The sequence below is a fragment of the Heliangelus exortis genome, chromosome 3, assembly GCF_036169615.1.
Source record: "Heliangelus exortis chromosome 3, bHelExo1.hap1, whole genome shotgun sequence".
Taxonomy (NCBI): domain Eukaryota; kingdom Metazoa; phylum Chordata; class Aves; order Apodiformes; family Trochilidae; genus Heliangelus; species Heliangelus exortis.
In genome coordinates this window covers 61,598,240-61,624,102 of record NC_092424.1, presented here as the reverse complement: position 1 = coordinate 61,624,102, position 25,863 = coordinate 61,598,240, and the positions used below count along the sequence as shown (strand labels likewise).

General features: G+C 38.6%; 1 protein-coding gene across 5 annotated transcripts in view; it reads right to left on the bottom strand.

The window, feature by feature from the left end:
* The window catches only part of THEMIS (thymocyte selection associated), a 109,121-nt gene that overhangs the window by 61,807 nt on the left and 21,451 nt on the right, over positions 1-25,863 (bottom strand). For 4 of the 5 annotated variants that reach the window (XM_071740982.1, XM_071740978.1, XM_071740979.1 and 1 more), the window contains exons 3-4: positions 22,956-23,414; positions 18,886-19,931 (exon numbers count right to left, since the gene is read on the bottom strand). In XM_071740982.1, coding sequence (XP_071597083.1) covers positions 18,886-19,931; positions 22,956-23,414 — 1,505 coding nt within the window. The remainder of the gene's footprint in view (positions 1-18,885; positions 19,932-22,955; positions 23,415-25,863) is intronic. The other variant, XM_071740983.1, reaches the window with a different exon arrangement.

Genomic DNA, 25,863 nt, shown 5'->3' with positions numbered 1-25,863 from the left:
AGGTAAGCACTGATGAATAACAAGTTTAAGTAACAGGCACAGAATCAAATACTAGTAAGCAATGGGATCAGTTCATAGCTTCTCCCTCTGTCCATCAGGTTTTTACAGGCCACATGAGTTTTCCATTTCAGTTACATCAACTATCAGACCAGACTTAACCCTGATACATCTTTTTCTGCAGATTTTTTTTTGCATGTGGCAACCTTTTTTCAGCAAAGAACTTCTCTTCTTTGCTGTTGTCAAACAAGGAAACTCTCTCTTATGCTTATGTACATGCATACATAGCTGTCTGCTTGCTACAAATAAATTTTGTCAGAAGGAAAGACTGATGTGCAAGACTGGCAGCACCAGAGCTGGACCAAGGCTATGCAGAAGTATGCCTCAGGTACCACCAAAGCAAATATTCCAGCAATTAATTCGGAGGACGAAACTGACTGTAAAAAAAGATCACAGCTTTTACACAATTACTAACATGAGACCTGAAAAGTAGAACCACATTTGTTGTCTTAATTGCAGAGTTCCTCTGAAATGAACTGCCCCATTTACAGTAGCACGGCCAGTTGGCAGGTGAGGCTGTTGTAAAATCCATCACTATTTAGTCAAAAGCCCTAGGGTGAAGTTCTGTGCTGTACAACAAAAAGTTTACAGCTGAGAAACCGAGAGCTTTGATGGCTTAAAGCAGTCTTCTTACCATCCAACTTTTAGCTGCCTCAGGAGCTGTAGCTGACACTGACCACTTTTGTGCCCTACTACCTTTTTTTTTTTTTTTTGCTAAAGCCCTACAGAATAAAGGGAACATTGCAATAAATTACATGAGCTACCATCCAAGGATGTATTTATTTCAGTCAGATGAAGTGAAGAAGGCATGCTTAGTAAAGGAGAAATGGATGATAGGAGAAAGAGCAAAATTGGGGAAGTGAAGAGGAGCTGTTCAAATTAACTCACTGTATCTGCCTTAAGTCATACAAAAAGATGTAATTTCACCCAAGGACAACACCTCTAAATGGTAATTTATTTTCAAGAAACAATTTAATGACATACCCCTACTTGAGTGCCTGATACTTTACATACAAATAAAAATTGAAAATCCCTTCACTTCAGTGTTGTCATCTAAATTAAACTTTTGAGACAAAGTTTAAATTAACGTAGTTCCACTAATGCTGGAGGAATAATTTATGCACCAGAAGAGGAAATAGTATGGGGAAAAGACACTTTCTGACTGTAAACCACCAACCCAGTCCTGATTGGTTTTATTTAAACTATTAATGCTCTTGGGCACCTGCAGTGACTCAATGATTTTACAACATATGTAGATCTGGAGAGTCTGTGTATATATTAATGAAGCAATGGGAAGAGACTTCACTTCTTAAGAAGGGGAAATCCAAAGATGAGCCATGTAGAACAAGGGAATTCTATAACCAAGACTTTTAGGCTGCTCACATAAAAACCCTACAATTTTGGCTTTAAAGGCCACAAATGCCAGCAGGGAAAATGCTCATAAAAAATATATAAGTTCACATTTAAAGAAAAAAAAAATCCTCTATATTAATTATTGTCAGAGCCAATGTATTCTCTGAGCTTTCATGTCTTTCTGAAGAAAAGCAACAGTACTAGGGTAGATGTGAACACAGACTGCAAGCCACTCGTATTAGCTGTATCCACTAATGGGATGTAATTTCTTGCCTGAATGTGTATCAGTCAGAAAAACATGGTAAAAAATAATAATTTTTGCTGTAATGGAATTTAAAGCCTCATCCAGAAAATATTAAAGTGATACAAATCATAGCCAGAAGGAATCATGCCTCTAAACTCAGAGAAGAGAATCTAAGACACTATCCATCAAGATCAGTGGTCTCAATGACATGGCTGCATTCAGCACAGCCTTGAAGCCAAAGCATTTGTATTTTATTGCAACTGGCTATAATCCCTTCAAACAGAGGGACTACAACTGGGCTATTCATCTTTCATTGGTACATTGATGGCCCTTCAAAGGTGATCTAATATAGTATTGTTTGGGGTTTTTCCTTCTCAGAAGACATTAGGCAGTGGTACTTTTACTTGGTGGCATGTATCAAGACTTGTTGTCTTGATGCAAGATCACTTGCATCACAAGACACAAGACTTGTTGTCTTGATGCATTAACACTTGTTAAATGTTCCTTGGGATTGTTGAGAAGTCAATAGCTATGGTTCTATTTTCCGACTACTAATTCCCTTTATTTCAAAATACTGCTGATGTTTTCTCTTCTCAAAGAACATATACAAATATTCCCACACAAAAGCAAATACAAAAAAAAATGAAGCATGTGATGTTAAAAATTTTCATTTAACTATTTTAAGAGAAAAATTATTTATGGTAGGAGACTACGTAGTGCTCTGGACAGATGCATTAGTGAGTGCTCCATCCTCTGAGCTTCTATAGAATATGCTTGACTAGGAACATTCTACTCATCATTCATGTTCTGCAAATTGAATGACAGCAATGTTTTCCCAGACTATCAACTTATTAAATGGGGATTTTATATCACCCCATTTATTGTAAAGTGCAGACACAGGTTAGGTGGATAAAAAACTTTTTTACGGATTAATGTTGCATTTGTTATTAGACTAGGCAGAAGTGAAAAGAATTCCAACATGAAACAGTACTTTTCCTGATTTTTGTTTCTTGCTCCATAGAAGTAGTGTTTGAAACAATAGTGATGGCATCTTTCCTTAACTGAGCAAGCTTTTAAATGTAATGCAACAATGGGTGCACAAAAATGCTCCTAGTGACTGCATATCAGTAGATAATCAGATTTGAAACAAAGTCTTGTCTAAGTTTATGTCAATCTATTATGTAAGCTGTGTAAACTATGACCATTTCAGGTAACTTAATAGAAAAAACAAACTTATTACCCTTAAGGCAAGAGCTCCCCATTTGGTGAGGTGTTTTGTAAATCATAATTCTCTATAAATTAAATTTATTCACAGACATGTTCCAGATCAAAGAGAAATGCTAGTGAAATAAAGATCAGAAAGTAACATGAAAGAGAAATAAATTTACATTGTTGCACCTATTAATGAAAATATGGACTCTGTGTGATTAGTAGCTGGGGACACATCTATTAAATACTGAAGAAAAAAATAATTTCAGTACGAAATTATTCCATGGATGGTTTCTTTTATCTGCCATTGAAAATTATCTAGGACAGAACTTCAATGCAGTGAGATGCTTGTGTAATAAGCATGAATGAAATGGATTGATAATATTCAAAAAGAAAAGGAAAGCTAAAAAATTTTGTACTTCTGTAATTCCATATTTGGCAATTTCCAGTGAGGAAGGGGGTAGAGATGACCTATTCCTTTATACAACCCTATATGAATGGGGCAGAATTTTAGCAAATTCTTACAGTTTAGGTACCAATGATGGATGAAAAACCACGACACATGGACACTTACTTATATCTAAAATGGAAGCTGAAGAGACACATTGGCAAGTGCAATGTTTCAGTACATAGAAATTATAATTTATGGAAGAAATACAAGCCATACACATTTATTTCAATGTAAATGGATTTTTCAAAAGTAAAATCATGTAATTAAAATTTTCTTTGTCACAACAAAGGTTTTAAAAACTTACTGGAACTGCTTTATTTTTTTAATTCAAGCTGGTACTTTACATCTTCACTGGCAGTGAAGATGAAGGCTGCAGAAATCCCTATTATTTATCTTTTCATAAGAAAAGCATTGGGCATGCTATAGGTTGAGACTCACAAAATAAACACTTGCCATCTTTTCTGACTTACTGTGTGTGCATGTTTGCAGAGGGCAAAGGATACTTGTCAAGAATTTCAAGACTTCAAACAAAGATTTGTCCACTAAGCAAACACAACCTGTTTTAAATAAGAGTTTGAAAAAAATGAAAGTCACAGCTCTCACTTCTGAATGGCCTTTGAAACCTGGATGGATTTTCTAACCTGTGTCCCTGGTTCCTGTTTGAAAAAAATGCTACAAAAGTGAAGTGGTGAATGAAAACAAGGATCTTGTAGACATTCTACAATGCAGCGTGGCCTTCAATTACCAGCATTGCTGGAGCTGTGGAAACAGGAGGACCAGCTTACATTTGAATTCTTACTTTATCTCTTTGTCCAGAGAGAACTGGCATGACAATATTTAGTTTTATTAAAGAAAAACAAATCTGAGAAACAATTTTTCTAGCCCTATTAAGTCATTACTTATGTGTTTCTACTGAACACCTTCTCACTTTGGTAGGAAGGAAATGCACACAACAGGAAAACATGGATCTTCAAACCTTTACTTTGAGGATATAGTTGTAAATTAAATCATGCTTATGCCTGCTTCTCTGCAGGAATGAACTTGATCCTTGATATGCATAAGAATCAAATTTCCATGCCCCATGAAGCTCATATGCCAAATACCTGGGAGAACCAAAAGGAGAGACATGAGAGCATCCCATAGGCTGGGGATGAATACAGTCCTCTACGTATGGGTATGTTGTCACAGGGACACCTAAGCCTCTTATGTATCAGCAGCCATAATGCAGTGCACTTTTCCCAACATAAATCCACTTATCATAGATGTAGTGTGAAAAAGAGAGGCCTGTCATTCCACTCAGACAAATTACTATGCCACGGGTGGAGTTCAGATGAAGGCACAAAAATGTACCTAGCTACATGCACCTATCTACATGCTTCATATCTCCTTGCTCTGACTACAGCCAGGAAGCTCATCAGTAGAGTTAAAAAGTGATTCAGCTAACCACAAAGTGTCTCTGTGACTCTCTAGGCATCACTGGCAGTACAGGCCATAACAGAAGCTTAGAGATGTAGCATGCCCATGGCCACCTAAGCAAAGGCACCTTTCTCTGGTCACTGTTTAGTGATGGCCCAGATCTACAAGAAACACTTGTGCCAGCATCCTCTCCCCAAACAGATATTCCATATCCACATTTCCTGGAAGAAGTTTCAATTCCATTAAGCTAAATGCAGTTGTATTTCCTTAAAGCAAGTCTGCACATGTCCCATGAGATGGATCTACCCAAGCACAGACAGCCTAAGACAGAATAAAGACATCAAATACAGTCACAGCTGAGCAACTAGAGAAAGAGTAGAGCAGTCAAAAGAGTACTGGTAGTATGGGTTTCAGGAAGGAAACCATTTGGTACTGCCTAATTGAACAGAATCAGCTAGAAAAAATCACCACTCGGACAGGCATTTTCATAGAGGAGCAGAAGTTTTTTTGTGGTTACATCTGAACAACACTGAACAATCATTTTGGGATGAACCCAAGGACAACATTTTGGTTAAGTGTGCATACAATATATAAGGCTGTAGAACATTTGTAAGGGAGTTATTACATCAACAAATTTGTCTTGTAGGCTGTTGTGTTATTACAACTACTGTGCCTGCAGTCAGAGTGAAAAGTTGCATTTACATTTGAAATTTGTAAATATGAATTATATTTGTACATTTGAAACTGTATTTACATTTGAGAAAAGTTATTTAAAACATTATAGCACTGCTTGGCGATGTCTCTTTTAAAATAAGCTGGAAGTTCACATTACTATGAAATTGTTAGCATGATGTTTTGTGTCATTAGATATCAAATCTTTTTTTGTAATTACATAAGAGATAACAACCAACAAATAAAGAAAATGTATTTAGGTGCTCAGGAGAAACAAATTATTAATCTACAGTCCACAGAAATTTTAGAGTCATATGTTATTTTTGCTGTTGCTATTTTTGAAAGGTGCTATGATTTATTGCTCTAAACATATAGTCAAAAATTGAAAACATGGATTAAAATGTCTCCTACTTGACCTTTTCACAGATATACCATAAATATTAATGCTAATTTTATGCATTCAACAGCTGCTGATCAAATTATATATTGTGAAAAGTATTGTTTTAAACATTACTCCACCATACAAATTACACAGTTCCATGGCAGATTTTATGGGGTTTTTCTGTGAATAGGTTTTTCACAAACCATTGCATAACCTCCACGAATTTACACGGCATTAGCGGTTATAGAAGCATATGATGACTTCTGGTTCATGACTGTATTATTTTTGCATGTTAGTGATATCAGAAATTCTCTTTGATATCAACTCTTCACCCCCCCAAAAAATTTTGACTTTTATTTATTTATTCAGAGATGAGAACTCAGTCAGACACTCATGCATAAAACCATAAAAATTAATGGACAGCAGCAAACCCAGAACAAGCACCTTGCACTTTCTCTTGGAATTTTATCTCTGTTCACATTTGCAGCACTTCCACCCTTAGCCTTTTATTTCTATCAGGCACTGCAATCTCAGTGAAGACCAAGTAGTCTGTGTTTGGCACAAAACAAAGTAAAAGGTAGTGCTGAGCTGCAGTGACTGAAGACAAATAGAAGAGTCAGTGTGGCTACTAAATTCCAGTGGGGGTTGCAGCCTATTCTCCCCTCTGTGTCTTATCTGGTTGAGTCACTGAGAGAAAAAAGATTTCTTACTCTTTTTTCCCAGTGTGTATATCTCCTGTAGGATCAAGCACACAAACTGTAAGCCCTTACACTCATGAAAAGAATGACATGGAATTAAACTTACACAAGCCCTATAAGGTGAAGTTCATGTGTGCTCTGAAAAACAAGTGTCTCTTCTGTCACTGCTCATGAAGCTCCAAGAATTTAAATTCATACTAATTTGCAAAATACTAGATATTCCTAAATTTTGGCAAGGTTTTGGGTGAAGACTGACAGTTAAATAATTAATTTTGTAATTCCTTTTTCAAACACAAAGCCTCCTTTATGGTAACAGCTTTACTGAATGCTTCATTTATCACAAAATCTTTCTACTTCTGCATCAGAATACTACTTCTTACTATGATTTCTTAGGCAGACTTTTCTCAAGAAGTACATTGAGGAAGACTGGTTTTGATGCAGTTAGGACTTACTTGCCTTTTAGCCTCACTCCACTTGTAGGTCATGTCATTAATGAAACGCTCTTGGGAAAAAATAAAAAAAAATTCACTGCCTTTGCTACAAATACTCAAATGGCTCTGATATCCCAGCATGCTGGTGACCCTAAATTTTGTGCTTTGAAGGAGGGTTGGGGGCTGCTGGAAATCAGATGTAAAAGTGCTTGTCCATCAGTTAATCAAGCAGGCACATTTGTGCCAAAAATGAGAGCTGCAAAATTACTTGCCCTTCTCTTTACACCATTTGCAATAGCTTCCCAACAGCTACTTTGACTCTTTATTTTCTGCAGACTTGTGGCTTTTTCCAACTTCTGTTTTCCTTAAAAGAAATTGCATTAAAAATTACTTCCTCAGGTCCCTCTGTGTCTTGTAGGGAGTGCTTACTATTCATATATGGAAAGAGAAGTTTCTTTACTAGTTCATAATAAATTTCTGATCTATACATAGGCCTGATGTTACCAGATTATTTGATACTCTTCAAGGCAGTGAGAACAATATAGTGCCTCTATGCTTGCTGGCATTATACTAATCATTAGAAAGACATTTTAAGTTCCCATTATAGTAACTAGATCGGTTTATCAGTGAAGAACACTTCCTTGGAATTATCACTCCAGCTGCCCTCAGAAAGTGCTTTCTGTACAATATTTTTTTTTTCAGTTGAGTATAAGTTATACTTAATTTGTGTCTTCTGTGTCCTTAAAAAACTGTGGCCTGCATGGAAATGTACCTCCTCCCTCAGTTAAATCCATGGCACTGGGGCATCCAAAATGCAATTCACAGATTTTGCCCACAGAGCCTCATCTAAATGACATTTGAGATGTTTTTCCAAGTACTTTCAGTCTCAGTCTGAGTAGTCATCTGCCTTTAAAACCTTCTCAGCTTCATGACCTGTCCCTGGCCTTGTTCATAATGAACGCAGTACCTTAGGGTATGAATTTATGGTTCCTTGCCACTAACTCTTCTTGTAAATACTCCTATAGCACTCTAAATTGCCTTGGTTTGAAGCAGCTTAATCCCCTCTCAAAGCCATGTGAAATATCTACTACTTTCTGCATATTGAGTCACCACAAAAGAGGCCATACAGAAGACCAAATTAACTGTAAATTCAGAGCTTAGCATAGTTCTTTATGTAGACAAGCCATCTATTTCAGTTAATTCTTTGCAACTAGGTCATAGTAATGATATACCAGCATCCCCACAAAGACGTTTCATTTAGTGTTCCTGTTTTTACTTTCAGTCATGACTCTGGAGTTGGCATCTAGTCAGGGAGAGAATCTTATTATAGCAATGTCCAGATGTGACACACAGCAAGGATTAAAGTGTTATCCAACTTGTACATGCATAAGCAGGCTCCCTGGAAACAAAATTCAGACTGATATTTTCATTTTCAAACCTGCATTTTCCTCCATCTGAGCAGTCAATGGAGCATCTTCCTTTCTAAGTAAGATCCAATTATAATGAGAGCTTGGATTGACAGGAAACATTATTATAACTGAATGAGCTGTCAAATCCATGATTAATAAGGTTTTTCATTTAGGTTCAACAATAGCAACATCAGACCACTGGCATATTATTATTCAATAGCTCATAACATTCATAAGAAGGTTTACTTTCTGTTTTGAAGGGGAGAGAGAATGTGAAGATCTCACATTCAACTTTCATATAGGGCAGAAGTAGTTTCAAGGTTTCATGAGAGGATTTTATCTCTGTGTTTTCTGAAAATGCAAACTAACGAAAAGCCTTATGCAAAATCTAACCCTGCTATTTAAGGGTTTAGTTTCTGCTTTCCTTAAATTCCATATTTTTGCATCCACGTTCCTATTGTTTGAACCATAAGAGCAGAGAGAGGATATCAGTAGTGTAGGAGGTTTGTAGCCTGGGTGTCCACATTATTAGATGTTGACAGTATGTAATATCAGTAGGAGGCAAACCAACACTTCTACGGTCTGTATCTGTTCAGTGAAATGTAACCCAGCAGATAACCAGCAGATATTTCATGTTAACCACTGTGGATGCATGCATCTAAAATGAGTCTGAGTAGTTCAAGCAAAGCAGATTTTTTCCTACAGTACATTACTTTTAATTTTTTATGTTGGAGCCAATGAGGGCAGTTTAGTTATGAATTAGGATATTCACAAGAGCATACTTGAAAAATCCTCACCCTTAAAAAAAACCTTTTTATAACAAAAAATGCAATTCCCTCCATCCTACATAAATTTTGTTTTCCCATCCCATTTCACAGTTTTATACATGATAACTGGGTATCCTATTTTTCTGTTTCACTAGGTCTCAATTTCACCTTCCTAGCCTACCTCCATAATCTGTTCTTCTATCTGAGTGGTGGTGTAGCTCCATCACTGCAAGTAGTGATTTGGCTGCAGAAGCTATGTGCTCGAGTTGACTTTGAAAAATAGCCTTTTAGTCCAGCATTCATTTATACATCATCAGTTACATCCCACTACTTTTTATCCAAGTATCATCTATCAATATAAAAATGTATGTAACCCATAGTGTAACTGTCTCCTCATTTTCTTCCCTTGCTGACACCTCCCATGCTTGCACAAACTAACCTTTAATATGCAACTTTTAGTTTAGTGTTATCATCTGTCAAAGTCCCACAAAGTGAGGAAATTTATGGAGGCATTCTGAGAAGCATCCGAGTTTCCATCCATAACCCTTTATGTCTTGAAACCACTCGCTACCATCTGTAAGCCAACAGGTGAAGACAATCTTTAAGACACTGAGTACACCACGAGAGATGCAGAAGGCAAGCATAAAGGCTGATTTCTACTATAAGAATAAACTATGAAGTGGTTAAGAAAAGCTTACAAAGTTGTCAATAAGCCTCAAGGGGGTAACACCTTGCAATGTCAAATGGGTCAAGTTCACACTTCTCTTATATTTTTGTTTCTTCTTCAGTCAGATATCCACACTTTAGAATCCAGCTGTCCAAGGCAAGAGTCACTTGCTTTATGCACGTCTTCTGTAAACTAACATTCTGTTGAAAATATTAGAAGCAAAGTTAAAACATACTAGTGCCCAGGAATTTCACTGCTGATGATATTTTGATGCTGTTATAGTTGTTCCTCTTGCAGTAGCCAATGCACAAAGTGCTGCGTACATGCAAAATGATGCTTGTCTCAATAACTATCCAAGGTGGGAAAATGAAGCATTGTGTCCCATTTCATAGGCAGAAAAGGCAGCTACAGAAACAAGTTACCACCAAGTAAATGAGCATGGATTTACAGCTCATTAACTACACCATGGCAACTGCCTGGGTTATTGCTCCAGAGTAAATGTGAGGTAACTCTGACCCTTACTGAAAGAGAGGCAATATATCTTGCATCTACCTGAGATTTAAGCATCCATATGAAGTAACTAATGAGCTGTAAATCCACACTCTCACTTCACACTCAGCAGTTCCTTCATGTATCTTGAGGCAGTGATACTTACGTGATTTGTCTGGTGTCACTGAAACAGCATGTGACAGAAGTGGGAATATAAACCAGACCTACTGAGCTCCTGTAAACTCTACTCCTCACATGGCCAGAATTCTCTTGTAGAATTGCTGTTCTATTGCTTGGCATATTTCCCTTCAAATGAGAGCAGTTCACAAGCAAACTCAGCCACTCTTTTCCTCATTAATACTGCAGAACATGCACATACCACTTATGCAAAACAGATGGATTGGTAAAAGTAGCTTCCAGGTACAGTTCTTCATTTCACACATAAAAATTTACTTACTTTTTCAAAGACTCTTACATTTAAAAATTAAATTAAAGTGAAGCTTTGGGAATAGCTTTATCCTGTTTTATTCATTAGATTTCAACTCTAGCTAATCTAGAATACAATTTACCACGGGGTCTAAGAGGCTTTTTTCTTTTTTTTTTTTTTTTTTTTTTTTTTTTTTTTTTTTTTTAATCCAGTACCTCCTACCAATTGATACTCTACTAAGACTCCATCGCACTGATTCAGGTGGACCATTGGTAGAAGCCTCTGCTTACACTCATTGCAAGACTAGGATCATTTCTCTGGGTTTTTTTAGTAGCACTGTGGGAATCATAACAGAATAGAGTATGCTGTGCCTCCTGAAATCTCTTGTTAATGTCTCTTAAAACAAAAAGTAACCCATGGGAGGAAAATCATAGCATCACATGCCACTTAAAATATTTACTCGTAAAATTACTTCAGGTCCTAAGGTAGAACAAGAACATAATTTTGTTAAATACATTGACAAGTTCAACATTGATTTCTACCCATGAAGAAGACAAATTCGCTTTCTCAGTACAAATATTAAAAGCTCCCCTGTATAATAATTGATGTTTACTCATTTAACTGATAATCATTGATAATTTACAATCATTTCTCATTTAATTTTCACCATACTTTTTATTTTATGTCTGTGACCTCACATAATCAAAAACCAGAGAGGGAAAGCCCGGAACTTCGATGAGTTTTACTGAATTTGATGAGTCTTTTCATAACACTCTCCTTCCTGATAATCGCTCAGTTCCTCACTGCAAGGACTCTCTAGAAAATGTGAGTCACGCCTATTGATCCTTTGGGATTTACCCTGGCTCTCACACTGACAGCAAGTCTCTCATTTCATTTCATGGAGCAATGCATTTCAAAACATAATCCCAACCTTCTGGGATGCTTTCATTTCCAGGATGCCCAGCTCTGACAGTAATGAAAAAGGCTGAATTTCATGAAGGAATTCATAATGCAAATGGACATTGTCGGTGCTTTCTTTTACTTTGACTGCATACAACACTTAGCTGACTCTGGTAAGCATTCTTTTTTTTTTTTTCCTTTTTAGCAGAGGCTACATCATACATCAACATTAATTGATTAAACAGCACCTAAAACACTTCTTGGGTTCAGTTTCAGCTTGTGCCAAGTAGCATTTTCCCAAACAGTTCCCAGGCATGGGCTGGGGTTTAGAACACCCCAAAGCCCATTACTAATACACAGTTTACAAGCAACCCCACAAATAAGAAGACAGAAATGATTACTAGCAGAGACATCATCCATCTCATGCCAGCTGGCTTTCAGAACCCAGAAAAGTCCCTGAAGGTATCTAATCAGGGATGAAGTCAGGGAGCCTGGCAGCCTCCTGGACCTGCAGATGGATCTGTGGGAGCCTTGGGAGCTCCAGGTAGGTTGCTGCTGGTCATGCAATGCAGGAGTGCAGGGACTGTGTTTCCTGATGGAAATTCACTGTGGTGTAGATTATCTCTGGCCAATTTCAAATGAAAACCTCTTTGGGGTCTGCTGAACAGACTGCAATGCAGGCCATAATAGGTAGCACTTCAATGACCAGCTGACCATGAACTTAATTTTTCCAATCTTTTCACCGTGAGAAGTGTAAATGATAGAATACTGCCCAGAGAACTGGGTCACGGGAAATCAGGCTGGTTGGAACTCCAGCTGAAAAAAACCCACATTTGAGATCTGCTAAAGTGCTTTCTGTGTTTTGGGGTATATGTTTTAAATTTTTTCTTCCTGCTTCATAATTATAAGTAATTATATGATTCTGTTATGTGTTTTGCTATCTTATGTACTTTCTGCAAGAGAAAAAACTGTGCCAGTCAGTTCTCCTCTTGCCAACATCAATGGCTTTCAGCTCACACACTTAGTGCAGGGTATTCCATTTTCTTATCAAGGGCTCCATATTTTCATGTGGTGCAATTTTTTATTTCTTCCAGGCATCTTTTTTTTTTTTTTTTTTTTGATATTTCTTTTATCTTTGTTCTCCAAGTAATTCATTTTTAGCCCTAAGTTAAGCAATTTTCTTTTAACCAGTTGGCGTTTTCATCAGTCAGCATATCCAAATATTCATCTATACCTTCCTTAATTTCATGTGCTATATCAGTATTTCCGGTAGCAGCAGTGCCTTTCTGCAAGGAGATTTACACCCCAGATTGCCTTACTAGTTTTTCAGGCAATTATCCTTCTGGCAGGCACATTGCTGTCTTCCTCACTTGATGTTTCTCTGTGGAAAAATTAAGCTTTTAGTATTGTTTAAAAGAGAAAGAGGATTTAATGCCAGCTCTCCATACTCAGAATATCAGGAAAATTCCAATCATTTATCAGCTGGAGCTTTAGGGTTTTCTGCTCCTCTAACTCCTCCCTGTTGGCTCATACAGAGTCCTGGACTCCCATCATCCAGATTAGAGTGCCTCTCCAGCCAGCATTCATTGGTTTCTTTTGCAGAAAAAGCCAGGGCATGAGGTAGGATGGAGCACAAGCAGGTTTCAGCCCACTATGGTATCAGGATGCATATAGGTTTCCCAGAAAATGGTTGTGAGCCCCCAGGTATGGACATGGCTATAAAGATCTCTGCAACAGAGTACCAATACAAATTCCTTCAGATCAGGTTATCCAGACTATGAGAAAAATAAATGGCTTGAGCCTTGTCAGCAGCTACAGCCTACTCCATACTCCAGTTTTGCTTCTAAAAACCCAGCTGAAGACCTGTGCTCTGCTGAGGTTTGTAGCAGGTGCTGATGAGGAAGGAGATGAAGTCCCATGTGTAACTTGGATGACCCTGTGGTTCTTGCCTGATAATTCCTATGCCCTTGGCTTCAGCCCGCTGCATGAGAGAAGAGCAAAGAGGCCAGATGTGTTGGCAAGAAACAAGGAAGAGGAAAAGAGCAGCCTGATTGAAAGCAGTAGAGAAGACTGGTGAAGTAGGGTTACTTTGGGGTGGGCTGAAGGACATATGGGAAGTGCAGTGCAAAGGGACCTGAGTCTGGGAGGAATCAGGCACACATGGGTGTTAGGAGCAAAAGGACCCTGTGACACAACGTGGAGAACATTCTCAGGGGAGGAAGAGGTTGCAGCACAAGGAGATGGAGGGATTTAGGGCCTGAGTCACCTGGCAAGGCTGCAGTGGCAGTGCAGCCTTGGTTTTTTGAGAGACTTCAAGAACTTGGCCTCAAATGACAGCATGAGGTGGTCATTAGTCCATAAAGGTTGCACTTCTAGCCTTCCCATGATGTTTGCTAGGGACTTTAAAAGCTATTGGAAAAAACAGTACATGGGGATATGGGGAAGGAGGGGGAGAGAGAGGGTAGAAGGTGAGACTCCAGGGAGAGGGAAACATCCTCTTCAGTGGGGATGGAGAAAATATAGAGGAAGAGGAAGCATGGCTGCAGCCTCAGCAGCCACAATGCTGCAGCTGTCAGAGAGAAAACCTTTTTCTTACATTTGCATTTGCACATATTTGCATCTGCTAATGTACCACACTTTCCTCCCTCATTTCCAATGTCAAAAGATTCCTGAAGTCTGTTCTAACATATTTCTTCCTGGAAGTCCTATATGCATTTTCTAATATGCATTTATTTAGGAAGGTTCATTTCTTGCTATGCAGCAGAAATATTTGTGTTTAATCTATTCTTTAAAGGCCCATGAAAAAATCTCTGGAAGCAGAAAAGAAATAGTTAGAAGGAAGGAAAGGAGGCGCTGCAGGAAAACTCATTTGCTGAAAAATGCAGCTTATGTCTTATCAACTTAATTCCAGATAAGTCTTCATTTTGCTGTGAAGACAGATGTGATAAATATGTTAATGGCAGATTTCGATAGTTCAGTTTGTAGAACTCCAAAGCCAGATGGAGGTGATAATTTTTCTTTCATTTTAATTTTGAAATAAAAAGCAAGAAAGCAAGAAATTTCCTGATATCATAACACTGTAATGACTTTTTGAAGGATAATGGATGTTAGCAGAGAATGATGATTAACTCTCATGCCCTGATACTTAATATTTTATTAAACTCCAGTTTCACTGGCTGGAATTGTCTCAGTTTTCTTGCCAGAGACGAGCAGATTACTGCCTGTGACTTAGTTTTCTAGTTCCACATTCATAAAGTTATTTAGCATCAATCCTAACTTGAAGCTGGTGAGTATTTTACTGATCCTACTGCTGATCAGGCTAGATACATGCCTAAGCAGACCACTGAAAATAGCATTGGATGGTGTTAATCTCTCTTACTGTTTAGCAGGAGCCAAATACTGCCTTTTTAATACCCTAAGCAGTTCACTCAGTGCCCTCAGGGTATGAGGAGTACCAGGACTAATCTGTGACCTTCCAAGCCTTCATTAGATTCCCTCAGAATTAACATGTACTTAGCAATATTTAGTGTAGGCTTCTCTTTGATTGTTTCAATTTAAAACAAAGTGATTGAGGGAGACACATTAACACCTTCTTAAATCTGTAGGGTATTAACTGCTTAAACTAATGGGCATAAAGAAAGCTGGAAAACTTCTGTGACTTGAATCCCTTTGAAGGTAGGAAACAGTAGGGAGCAGGTAAAAAGCCTAAGAAAATTTTACAAAATCATTTTGAAGCCTCTTTTCTCCAGGGTCCCTCCTGAAACCTTACTCTGGTTCTAACTATATAAAGAACAGGAACATATGGCTTGTTCTTTCTAAATGACTTTTAATTTTAAGAAGGTGAGGTCCTGACTGGTTTCTCCCACAGGACCTTCTCTCCAGGAATGACTTGGCAAAGAGACAGGGGCACTCCATTCTCAAATCAGTAGCATTAACTTCCAGGGTTTTATTAGGTCATTCATTCGTGATTAGCTCACAAATCAGAAACTGAATGGCTTAATTCAACATGGCAGTTAGAATCCTGCAAAGACTTTATTTCAGCGATACCAATAAGGAAAATGTGGATTTCTTCTGAATGATCGCTTGTGCCCCATATTTTACTACAAGACAAATGGTACTGTCATTATTTTGTCACCACTGTACTCAGATGGAAGTGCTTGTGGTAGATGTGATATTGGTTATTAAACAGACACCTGCTATTTATTGTTGATATTAGAGAGATATCTGATATGTGAAATACAATATTAATTTCACCAGTCAACATATACTGTTTTATTTCATTGGGGTTTTTTCTTGGGGTTTATATTTGTTAATTTAGTTAGCAAATAATACAACATTGCAAGCATATGTGGTCTGGATGTTTCTTACCCAAACAAAATGATCGGATGAGAGGGAAAGAAAAAGCCTGCACTGCATTGTGCAGGGGAGAAGAGAAATCTCCAGGCTCTGGCAGTGAAAGCTGTGTCAGCAGGAGCCAAGCCAACTTAATTAGCCCTGTGAGGAGACTGGGCAGAGTATTTGGTTAATGCAGCTATATTATATTTGAGAATTCATCTGTTGCCTCTGGACTTTGCTGAGCTGTGTGAACATCCATATCTCTGAAGCACTGCACCTTGCACGCAAGCAAAGGCAGTTCTTGCACACTTCTAAGGCTCCAATCCATATTGGCTGCTAATCTCATCTAATTCAGCCACTGAAATGACCAAAAGTACAATAAAATATACACTGTATCCTGGCCCTAATGTTTCCTTACCAAGGTCAAGGCACAGCAGGCAGAGACAGACGGAGCCTCTGTGGCCTTGCAGCCTTGCTGTGAGCTAAGAGGCTATTAAAACACAAGCTAGAGGTGACCCACCCTTGCAGAGCATCCTCAGGTATTGGCATGAAACAGCTGGGTCTTAGACATCTGTGGGACTCATGGAGCAGCAGCATTTAATCCTGGAGCACCAAGCAAAGCTTCCAAACTGGTGGGCAGGGAAGTCATTCACCACCCTCCAGCAATCATCCAGAGCTCCCTAAGCATCAGGCAGGGAGTTGCCTGCAAGAGGGGCACATCAATTCATGCAGAACTAAAGCTTCTTCCAGGCTGTCATCATTTCAGGCTTAAGTTCTGTTCATTAGGATGTTTGTTTGTTATTTATGCAAATAAGCTTATGCATAGTCACAAAATATGCAAAAGGAGACATTTATCAGTTTGGCAAAATCTCCAACTTCCTGAACCTTCAGACATCCCTGATGCATGTTGAAGAAAATGCAGTCTCCCCTGTGCCACTACTGGCCTAGAGAGGCCAAGGCAGAGCGTATCACCTCCTATCCACGTCCTCTCAGGGGATTCACAGTGCTCAGGATAGAAGAGATAATGTATTCTGTCTGATGTTAAACCTATTATGTTACAGCTCAGGATGTTTAAGCTTATGAATAAGGGATCTCTACTCGTTTCACCTTTCCAGGGAATGAAACTTATGAATCTCTATAACTCTAAACATTCTGACCAAGGTTTATTATTTATTTATAACAATCATGTGACAAAAAAATGTCCTCCAGAATAGTTGCTTAAATGTGTTCCATTGTCTGGACAGCCGCAGTCTAATGTCACTCTCATTCAGGAATGTGCAAAGGAGCCTCAGCTTTCCCCTCTCCCATGTTTACCTGCAAGAGTCTGGTCTAACATCAGCATCTGCCTGTTGCTCTCCACACACAGCTATCAGTAACTGTAGGAGGTCTAAGTCCTCCTGACTAGGGGATGGGTCTACCAGAAACACGACTTTAGGTAATTTTTCTCCAATTCTGGACCCTAAGCCAGTATGAAGCTGGCAGCTTCAAGGATCAGTTTCTTGTGTCCTCCATGGCTAAATGGGATGGCTTATTTAAGCTGCTACAGGGTTCATTGTACAAACTAGAAGAAAATGTCCCTTAACTGAGGACATGTCATTCATTTTTCCTTTGGTCTGTTGTAACCATCTCCCAGGACCTTCATGTATCTGTGGACCTGATTGTGGTCCTGGAATTGGCAGTGTGTGGAGGAACACCTCCAGCAGGCAAGGAGAGCCACTTAAAAACCTCCCCTTCTGTGGTGGCTATTATTGGACATTATTTGACAGCAACACTAAATAAATAAAACTAAATAAAAATAACTTTCCCTGAGCCCCTAAAAAATATTTCCATGAGTAGCCTTTCATTTAAAGTGCAGCCCAATCACATACAGAGACCTGAAAGTATTTCCAGTGTTTTTCCTCCTTCTCCTGTAGGTGTTGCGTGGGATGAGTCTCGCCGTGGGAGTCAGTCGAGCTAGTGCTGGCTCGGACGGTATCAGGAGCTAACTTTGATCCGTCCGGCTCTGGAATCCTGCCCGGAAACCACACCTACCGAACCCGGGCATGCGCGCCTGGGCCAGCCCCAGCTGGGCACAGGCGGGGGGGGCACCGTCTGGGCAGTTGCTGCCTACATGTAGGTAATTTGCACGGTTTTTATTGCTGAGCACGGCATTTTGTGTCATGGAATATCATTTTGATAAGCTGGGGTCAGTTGTCCCATCTGTGTTTCCTCTCAACCTCTTTCCTACCCCTAGCCTACTTCCTGAGACATGGGGCTGCATGCAAAAGAGAGTGGGCTTGATGTGTTGGGTAGGAACACTGCTGTGCAACAGCCAACACACCAGTGTGTTTTCAGTGCTGTTTTAATCACAAATCCAAAACACAGTGTCTTACAAGTTGCTGGAAAGAAACCTAACTCCATCACAGACAGACCCAATGCAAAAATTAGTGAACAAATGCATTGTGCTATGTTAACCATGAAGAAAGTTGTCCTAGAAGGGGCATTTCTTTCTTAACATCAAGTGCTATTCTAAAACAGCTGCCCTTTCTATTCCAAATCTACTTTGCCACTTGGGTGAGTACAAGTGGTCAAATATATCTATACAACTTGACTTTCTATGAATTTAATTCTGCAGCTTCCAGCTGAGCAAAATTGTCTTTACATCATGAGAACATACACTTCCTCTTAATAAAGATTTAAATACAGCCACTTCAAATCTCTCCCTTAACTTTAGCATTTGTGCAGTAAAGGATTATGCATGCAAAATTATGCAGCCAAGCTTTCTGCTGTGAGTCAGCATGGTTCCGTTGTTTTACATGGATCAATTAACACACACTGGAAATTTTAGCCATTGTTGTCTGTAATGGCTAATTTGCCTATTATGAGGTATTGAGCACCATCTGTGTACATGCCATAAGGATACACCAGTGAAATTGAGACTGTAAGTGGCCAGAATATGACCTATGGTTGTAAGAGATTCAAAGGGTATGATACTTTACCTTGGGAGCCTGTAGCACATCAGCAACATCTTGCTTGGGTACTGCAAACTTAGGTTTTGGTGCAAGTGTTGTTGGCATTTTGGGAGGCCTGGGTGGTGGATGAAGGGTTTGGTTCTCATATCTTCGCACCATATAGTATTGCTCTTCACTGATCTCTTCCACTGTTGCTTTAGTCACGGGTGGTACTGCTGCCTGGACATCTTTACTGAGCAAATGGACTGACATGCTTACACGATATACAGGAATCTCCCAGAGGTCCATTGGACTGTTGGCTCTACTGACCAGCAAATAAGAGTCTGTGATTTCTTCTTCAAACTGCAGACCGGGCACAGCAGCCAAGATGTCTTCCTCAACAGAAAGGTCCCTCACGGACACTTTGACATTAAAAGGCAAACAAAATTCTTTGCAGATCTCAGAGAGCTGGTATTGTTTCTTGTCATGAATCACTTCCACAAAGCCACCTTCCAAGTACATCGGGAGGAGTACTTTCTTATATGTATCACTCAGTATTTTTTCACAAGCTAAAACGTCTATGAGTGTCTTTCTTCCCTCATAGAAAACTTCTCTAGTTTGGCATTGCTGAATTAGAAATTGATCTCCAACAGAAACAGAAAAAAGCTCTATATGAGGGGAATCAAAGGCTTTAGTTGCAACAACATGAAGCTGTTCCTTTCCACTTCTTGCTACCTCTAAGTCATAGGCAGTTGGAAACATCCGAGGCCTTCTCTTGAACTTCCCTTTGTAGCTCATAGGGATTAAAAAATGTCTTTTGGGGGAATCACTTCTGATCTCAGAGGCTAGGACTCTTGTTGCCTGGTACTTTTTGTAGATTATGATCTCTTTTCCTGTACACATGAGGCTAGAAGTTTTGTGGCTTCCTGAAGGCCCTTCCACTATCTCAGCAGCCACAGGAAACTCCTTGCTTGTTCTCTCAAATACATCTTCCAAAGACAGTGGCTGAAGGAAAGTGCTGATATCATAATATTCTGTTATATCCTTGACCTCAACATCTAGGTCTGAGAGGATATGAACTATTTCCTTTCGAACTGAAAAGAAAAAGAAATACATTGATTTTTGCTTTCAAACTGACATTGGAGTAAAACATACGTGTCCTGTTGACCAGGTATTAAAAATTCCTTCCCTGAGGTGTGCACTTCCATATGTTAACACACACAATTACCAGGGTCAGTCAAAGTCTGACGGATTTAACTTGAGATATACGGCTGATAGACTTGCAGGAGACCTCAGAAAGGAAGAGAGAAACAAGACAAGATGAGAATAAGATGTGCAAGTGCAACTGAACACAATTTTAAGAAAAGGGAGAGGAAAAAAAATATAGTTCACTATCTTTCTCATGGCATCTCCAAGTTTAATCAGCTAATTATTCTATCAAACTCTTTTTCTTCAGTGCAAGATATATTTATATTCTTTTATTTCATAGTAAATCATGTTTTTTCCAAAGAAATGGGTGGACAATATTTTAATAAATGAAGAGCATTTGAACCCATTAACACATGTTGCTATGCCTAGTCTGGGAGAAATAAAATATTTTTATGTTTATAAGAATAATGAAAAAAATTAATATTGCAAAATAATATGACTCTAAAAATAAAAAAAAAATCTTGATAACAAATTCTAAGCTTATTGTTAATGAGTGAAGAAATTCTTACTCTAATGGTTCTCTCTGGAACTCTTTTGTCTTTTTCTTCAGCATCTGGTTTTATTGACTATCAGAACTGAGCCATTGCCTTTAACAGTCTGCAAAGGAACAACTCTTTTACCACAACCGAACCTGCAAAATTTTGGATGCAAAATTTCCAAGCACAAAGCTGGCTATGCGGGTGAGTCTTGATTCCAGATCAGTGACACTGCAGTTCACTGACTACGACAGTACTATTTAAGAGGCAAATATTATTTAATGACTCTCTTCATTAAGACTTATTCTGCATGGACCTACACATAAGAGTATCCCATGGATTCACACTTTCATGCAGCAGGAAATAACAATGTTTTATACTTTAAAATCAGTATCAGTTACATTTTATATGAAAGATTTTTATGACAGCAATTCAGGATCTGTTTATTCCAACTCTGCTTTTGTCACATTGACATCTCCACATTCAGGTGACAAACATCCTCAGCACCACAAGGGAAAGTCAATGAAGGAGAAATGAAAAGTGAAAATGAAAGTTTTCTATGAGCATTTGGGAGAGTTTCACACAAGTAACTTCTTTGTTATTAAGAATGAGAAGTATAGAGCATTCCTGCCAACAGCATGTGTAAATGTAATCTATCATTCTTATCAGGAATATTTTTTACTGAATTGTGGATAGTATTTCTCATGCTTCATCTTGTGTCTATATAGTCTAAAAATGGTGAAAATCAATTTCTCATGGCCCACAAAAAAGTACTTAATAATGTAGAGTGAAGCTTACTTTTCAAGTTTGTATTAAATACTTATTTAGGACATATTTAATGCCTCTTAAATGTTGAGCACACTGTGAAATATAAATGGGTATGAAATAAAATCAACAGATACAGCTCTCAGTGGAATATCTGACTGGAAGATGAGGGAATACTGAACATTTCTGAATCTTCAGAAGGCTTTTTAGAAACATTAATATTTTATTGATTCTGTACATATATCTAAGTGGGTAAAGGAATACACCTAAGTGAACCCAGCTTCACAAGAAGTGATAGATTCCTGAATCTCATTAGAGTTGTAGAAAACTAAATATTTTATCTTGTGAAGATATACTTTCCAACTCTCACATTAAATCACCTTGCAAGCACAGCTGAATGTTTCATGGCAAGCATTTAACAACTGCAGCACATTGTGCTAACAGTCTTTGCCCACTTTTGTTTCTTCCTCTTTTATCCATTTACTTACATAATTCATCAGAGAAAGCTCAACTATGAAAAGATTTCTGCTTACTATCATCATGAATGACATAGTTCTGTTAGGATTTCAGTTCTATGGACCTCACTGGTTTGCTTCCAAAATCTTCCCAAAAGCTAAGCTGCTACCCTGCAAACTTTAACAGGATGGATGCTACAACAAGTAGAATTGCAGCCATCTATTGCCTGGGCTGTCCTCAAGCAAGGTCAAATATTTTAGCTTAAGCTGTTGTGTTATTTTGGTTTGGGTTTTTTGCTTAGGTAGTATCTCAGTTCAGACAGGGTACACCATGCACACACACATGGTCCATCACTGCAGCTCAGCTGTTGAAACCACCAAAACTCATGAGAAATTCACTGTGTGCTCATATATTTGCACACCTAATTTTATTACCATGACTAATTTCACTACCAGGCTTAAAGTAAAGTGTAGATACGGAAACTGGTAAGAACAGAACCCAGCAGTTTCAACATTTTGGTGGAACAACTGGGACAGTGATAATGGGACTTGGACAAAATTTTTTTGTTTGTTTGTTTTTAAATAGAACCCCATAACACATATTACAGATTTTGAAATATTGTTTTTCTAGTATCTTCCTGTTTCCTCAAAACTAGAGGTTTCAAAAATTGTCTGTGAGTCTTTTCTGTTTATATTCTGGTAATATTTGTTTCTTCAGTAGAGTAAAATAATACAGATTTGCTTTCTGCAACATTGTAATTCTGGAAAAATAAATGGTAGTTAAGTGTTACAGAAGATATCTCTAGTGTTGGTTTTTTACTTCCTAGCCATAGCCATAAAGGATCAAGTGGCTTCTCCATGGGCAAAGTCTGAGACACAAAGAAAGAGAATCTCAGAACTGAACAGAATTCCTAAGCTGCAATTTTTCACTGTGCAATATATTTTTTTGATTTAACAATTATTTAATTGTAGTGAGAAATAAAATGACAACATAAAGAAATGCAAGGTAGCAATATGAGTAAACAGCTGACAAAGGAATAAAAAGTGCAACGTTATTTATATCTTCATTTTGAAACTAGCATCAGTGGCAAATACTGGTCAGTAATTCTTCACCAAACTGAATCCTTTCTTCCTGTTTTAAGCAAGCTTTGTGTATTTAAGGGTACCTTTCAGTACCAAGACAAACAGCACATTGACTTGGATTCCTACTTACATTTCATTACTGCCTGCACTTCATAGACAGGTGTGAGAATCAAGCACCCATCAAAATTCTCAGGCAGCAGATTAGAGGAGTCCCATGAGTGAAAAGTATTGGAAAGTTTGACAGTCCGGCTTCTGCATTTAGGGATTTTCCATTCTGCAATCTCTTTTAGGGTGTATATCTGATCATCCTCACATTCATAGAATTTTCCTTCATGTGAAAGGGGCAAAGTAAAGGAATGAGACCGATTATTTCTGACTACCCCACAGTTCACAACCATCGTTCCGTTGACCTCTTCCACTGAGTTGAAGGTGATTTGCTCTCCATGTTTGATAGTGAAGTTTGCCAGTTTTATATCTTCAGGGCTGTAGAAACATGGATGGACAAATCTTTTTGGCCCAATAGAGACTTTTGTTGCAATTTCTTCAATGCTGACATATGGAGTTTTATCTGCCACAACCTTATAAAGACCTAAGAACAGAAAATTTGCATCATTTAAAAAGAAATATATAAAGAATGCCATGCCAAATTTTAAATTGCAAATGCAATAAAAATGGGCTGCAAAACCACATAAAAATTAATAGCCAATAAATCAGTTACTAGAAATGTGACCCTGTAAAGATAATGTCAGATACATGACAGAGATCATAGAAGGCTGGAATTAGACCTTTGTTTTCTGCAAGTAATTCAGCATTCAACAATTCAAGGTAATTCTGGCATTCAGCATTTTTACATTGAGGGTAAAAATACAAGAAAGTGTGGATTTTTTTTTTCTTTGCTACAGAAAAAAGAAAAACTGTCTTAAATTCTTTTGTCTTCAGAGAAGATCAACCCTCATGAAAATGTACAGACATGGTATGAGGAGGTGCAACACTAATGTCATCTGTGAAATGCAGGGTGGTTTCTGGCTAAACATTGAACTATGTATTCTTCTACATACAGACTGGGGATTCCTAGAGTGAGTATATTTAAAGATACACCACAAATGTACACAAATGCACTGCAAAGAACTCATGCCAGAAGATACGAATGAGCAAAGGAAATTGATTTTAGCATATCTGATAGCCTAGATCACCAGATGAAGTAATTCAAAGTCTGGATGTTGTAGCACTGTGGCCATCAGAAGGCAATTAAAGTGCTGAAGTTCTGGAAGGCAGACACTGCATCTGAGCACTCCTATCCCCTAGGGACATTATTATTTCATGTTAATTATGCCCCTTGGAGCTGTCTCATTAAGAGTCCACATTGCAAGAAAAATATGTACATTTCTACTTTTAAGTGAGCATTTTCTTAGAGGAGGGTGCAGTGGATGGTTTAGAAGACTCAACAGTAGGGTTTAACTGAACTGTATGATTCAGCTGCCTTCTTCCTCAGGCATGGCAGCATGAATGCTGCCTCCTGGAATTATATTGCAGCTTCCTGAGACAGGCATTGACCAAGGCTCTCTTCCATGCAAATATAACAGAATGTAGGAGTTATTCCTAGGCCAAGTTTGCAAAGCAGGGGACCCACACAGATTAATGGGTAGCTACAGCTACAGTGACAAAGCAGACAAGCTCAATGGGAGATCCAGTGCCTTTTCTCCTTCCTTCCCACAAATCCACCTAGCAGAAAATCTGTGGCCACCATTGCTCCACACTTTTGTCTCCTCTGGACCACAGAAAGGGCACCGTATGTTTGTGAGAAGGGAATATTCCCACAGTATAACAGTTTGCAGTTATGGAGCAGGGGATGGGGACTCAAGGACTTCTGTTTCGCACCACTTCAGACTCTTTCATGGCAGCTCCACATCTCATGTTTCTGCCATGTCTACAAAGGCTTAAGTGTGCCACCCACCTTCTCAGAGTTGTTGGGAGTGGGAACTGGGACCACACTGGCTATGATTCCCATCTTGTGGGAAGCAGAATATAAGAAAAAGGGCAGGATGCCCCAGCAGAACCCTGCATCTCAGCATGCGACCATTAGGATCTGCGGCAACTCACAGCTCTGAGCACATGTCAGCAGCTTCCTAAAGTCACTAGTTGTGCCTGTGTAACTACTTTCTGCAATTGTGAGCCTTCACAACTGTCTGTATAACAGTTATCTTTTCCTGTGTGAAATTAGTACTTTTGTGCAAATACATCCTCCACATATACATCCTCACTGCAGCACTGCAGGAAAGCCTCCAGGCCTTGTTGTGGACTGCAAAGAAGCCACATCCATAAATAAGTGTAACTGCACCTGTACAAAGCACAACTTCAGCATGGTTTTCTTTCTCACTAGTATTTTTAATGTTTCTTACAGCCATCTCTAACATAGCTATAAGGAAGCCAGTTTTCTACCCCAGCTGGAATGACTACTGGAGCTGTCAGTGCAGACCAAGACAAGGTGGTTCATCAGCATTTAGTAAAGAAGGCAGTGACAAGGCACCAATGACAAACTGAAACTGCAGAAGCAACAGCATCCTTCAGGGTTCCAGTGTCATGCTTTGCAAGCACAAAATGAACATAATTTCCTGGCAGTGATGGGAGAAAACAAATAGGAATAGCCTTCATTAAAAACTGTATTCAAAGTACATATGATGTATCCCAAAGGCAGTAACTATGTTTACCCATCTGTGTAACAGGAGCACGTGCATTGCCCCTAGAAAAATCTCCAGCATTGTATTAAAAAGTCTGCATACATTGTGTTAAAAACCCCCAACATTCCCAGATGAAAATATTTGGCAACACACAGGTACAAGAAATTATTTTCTGAGTTTGACAGTAGACTCAGACTCTACTAATTTTGCTGGGATTAAAGAGCTGTTTGGAAACCAGCTATTTCAGCAACAAAGAGATGAGCATCCTGGGTTGGAAAGTGAGTTTCATATGGAAAAATAGTAACCAGATGTCATACTAAACTAGACAACTGATTTTCCCCTTGGGCCCAGGCAGCCTGA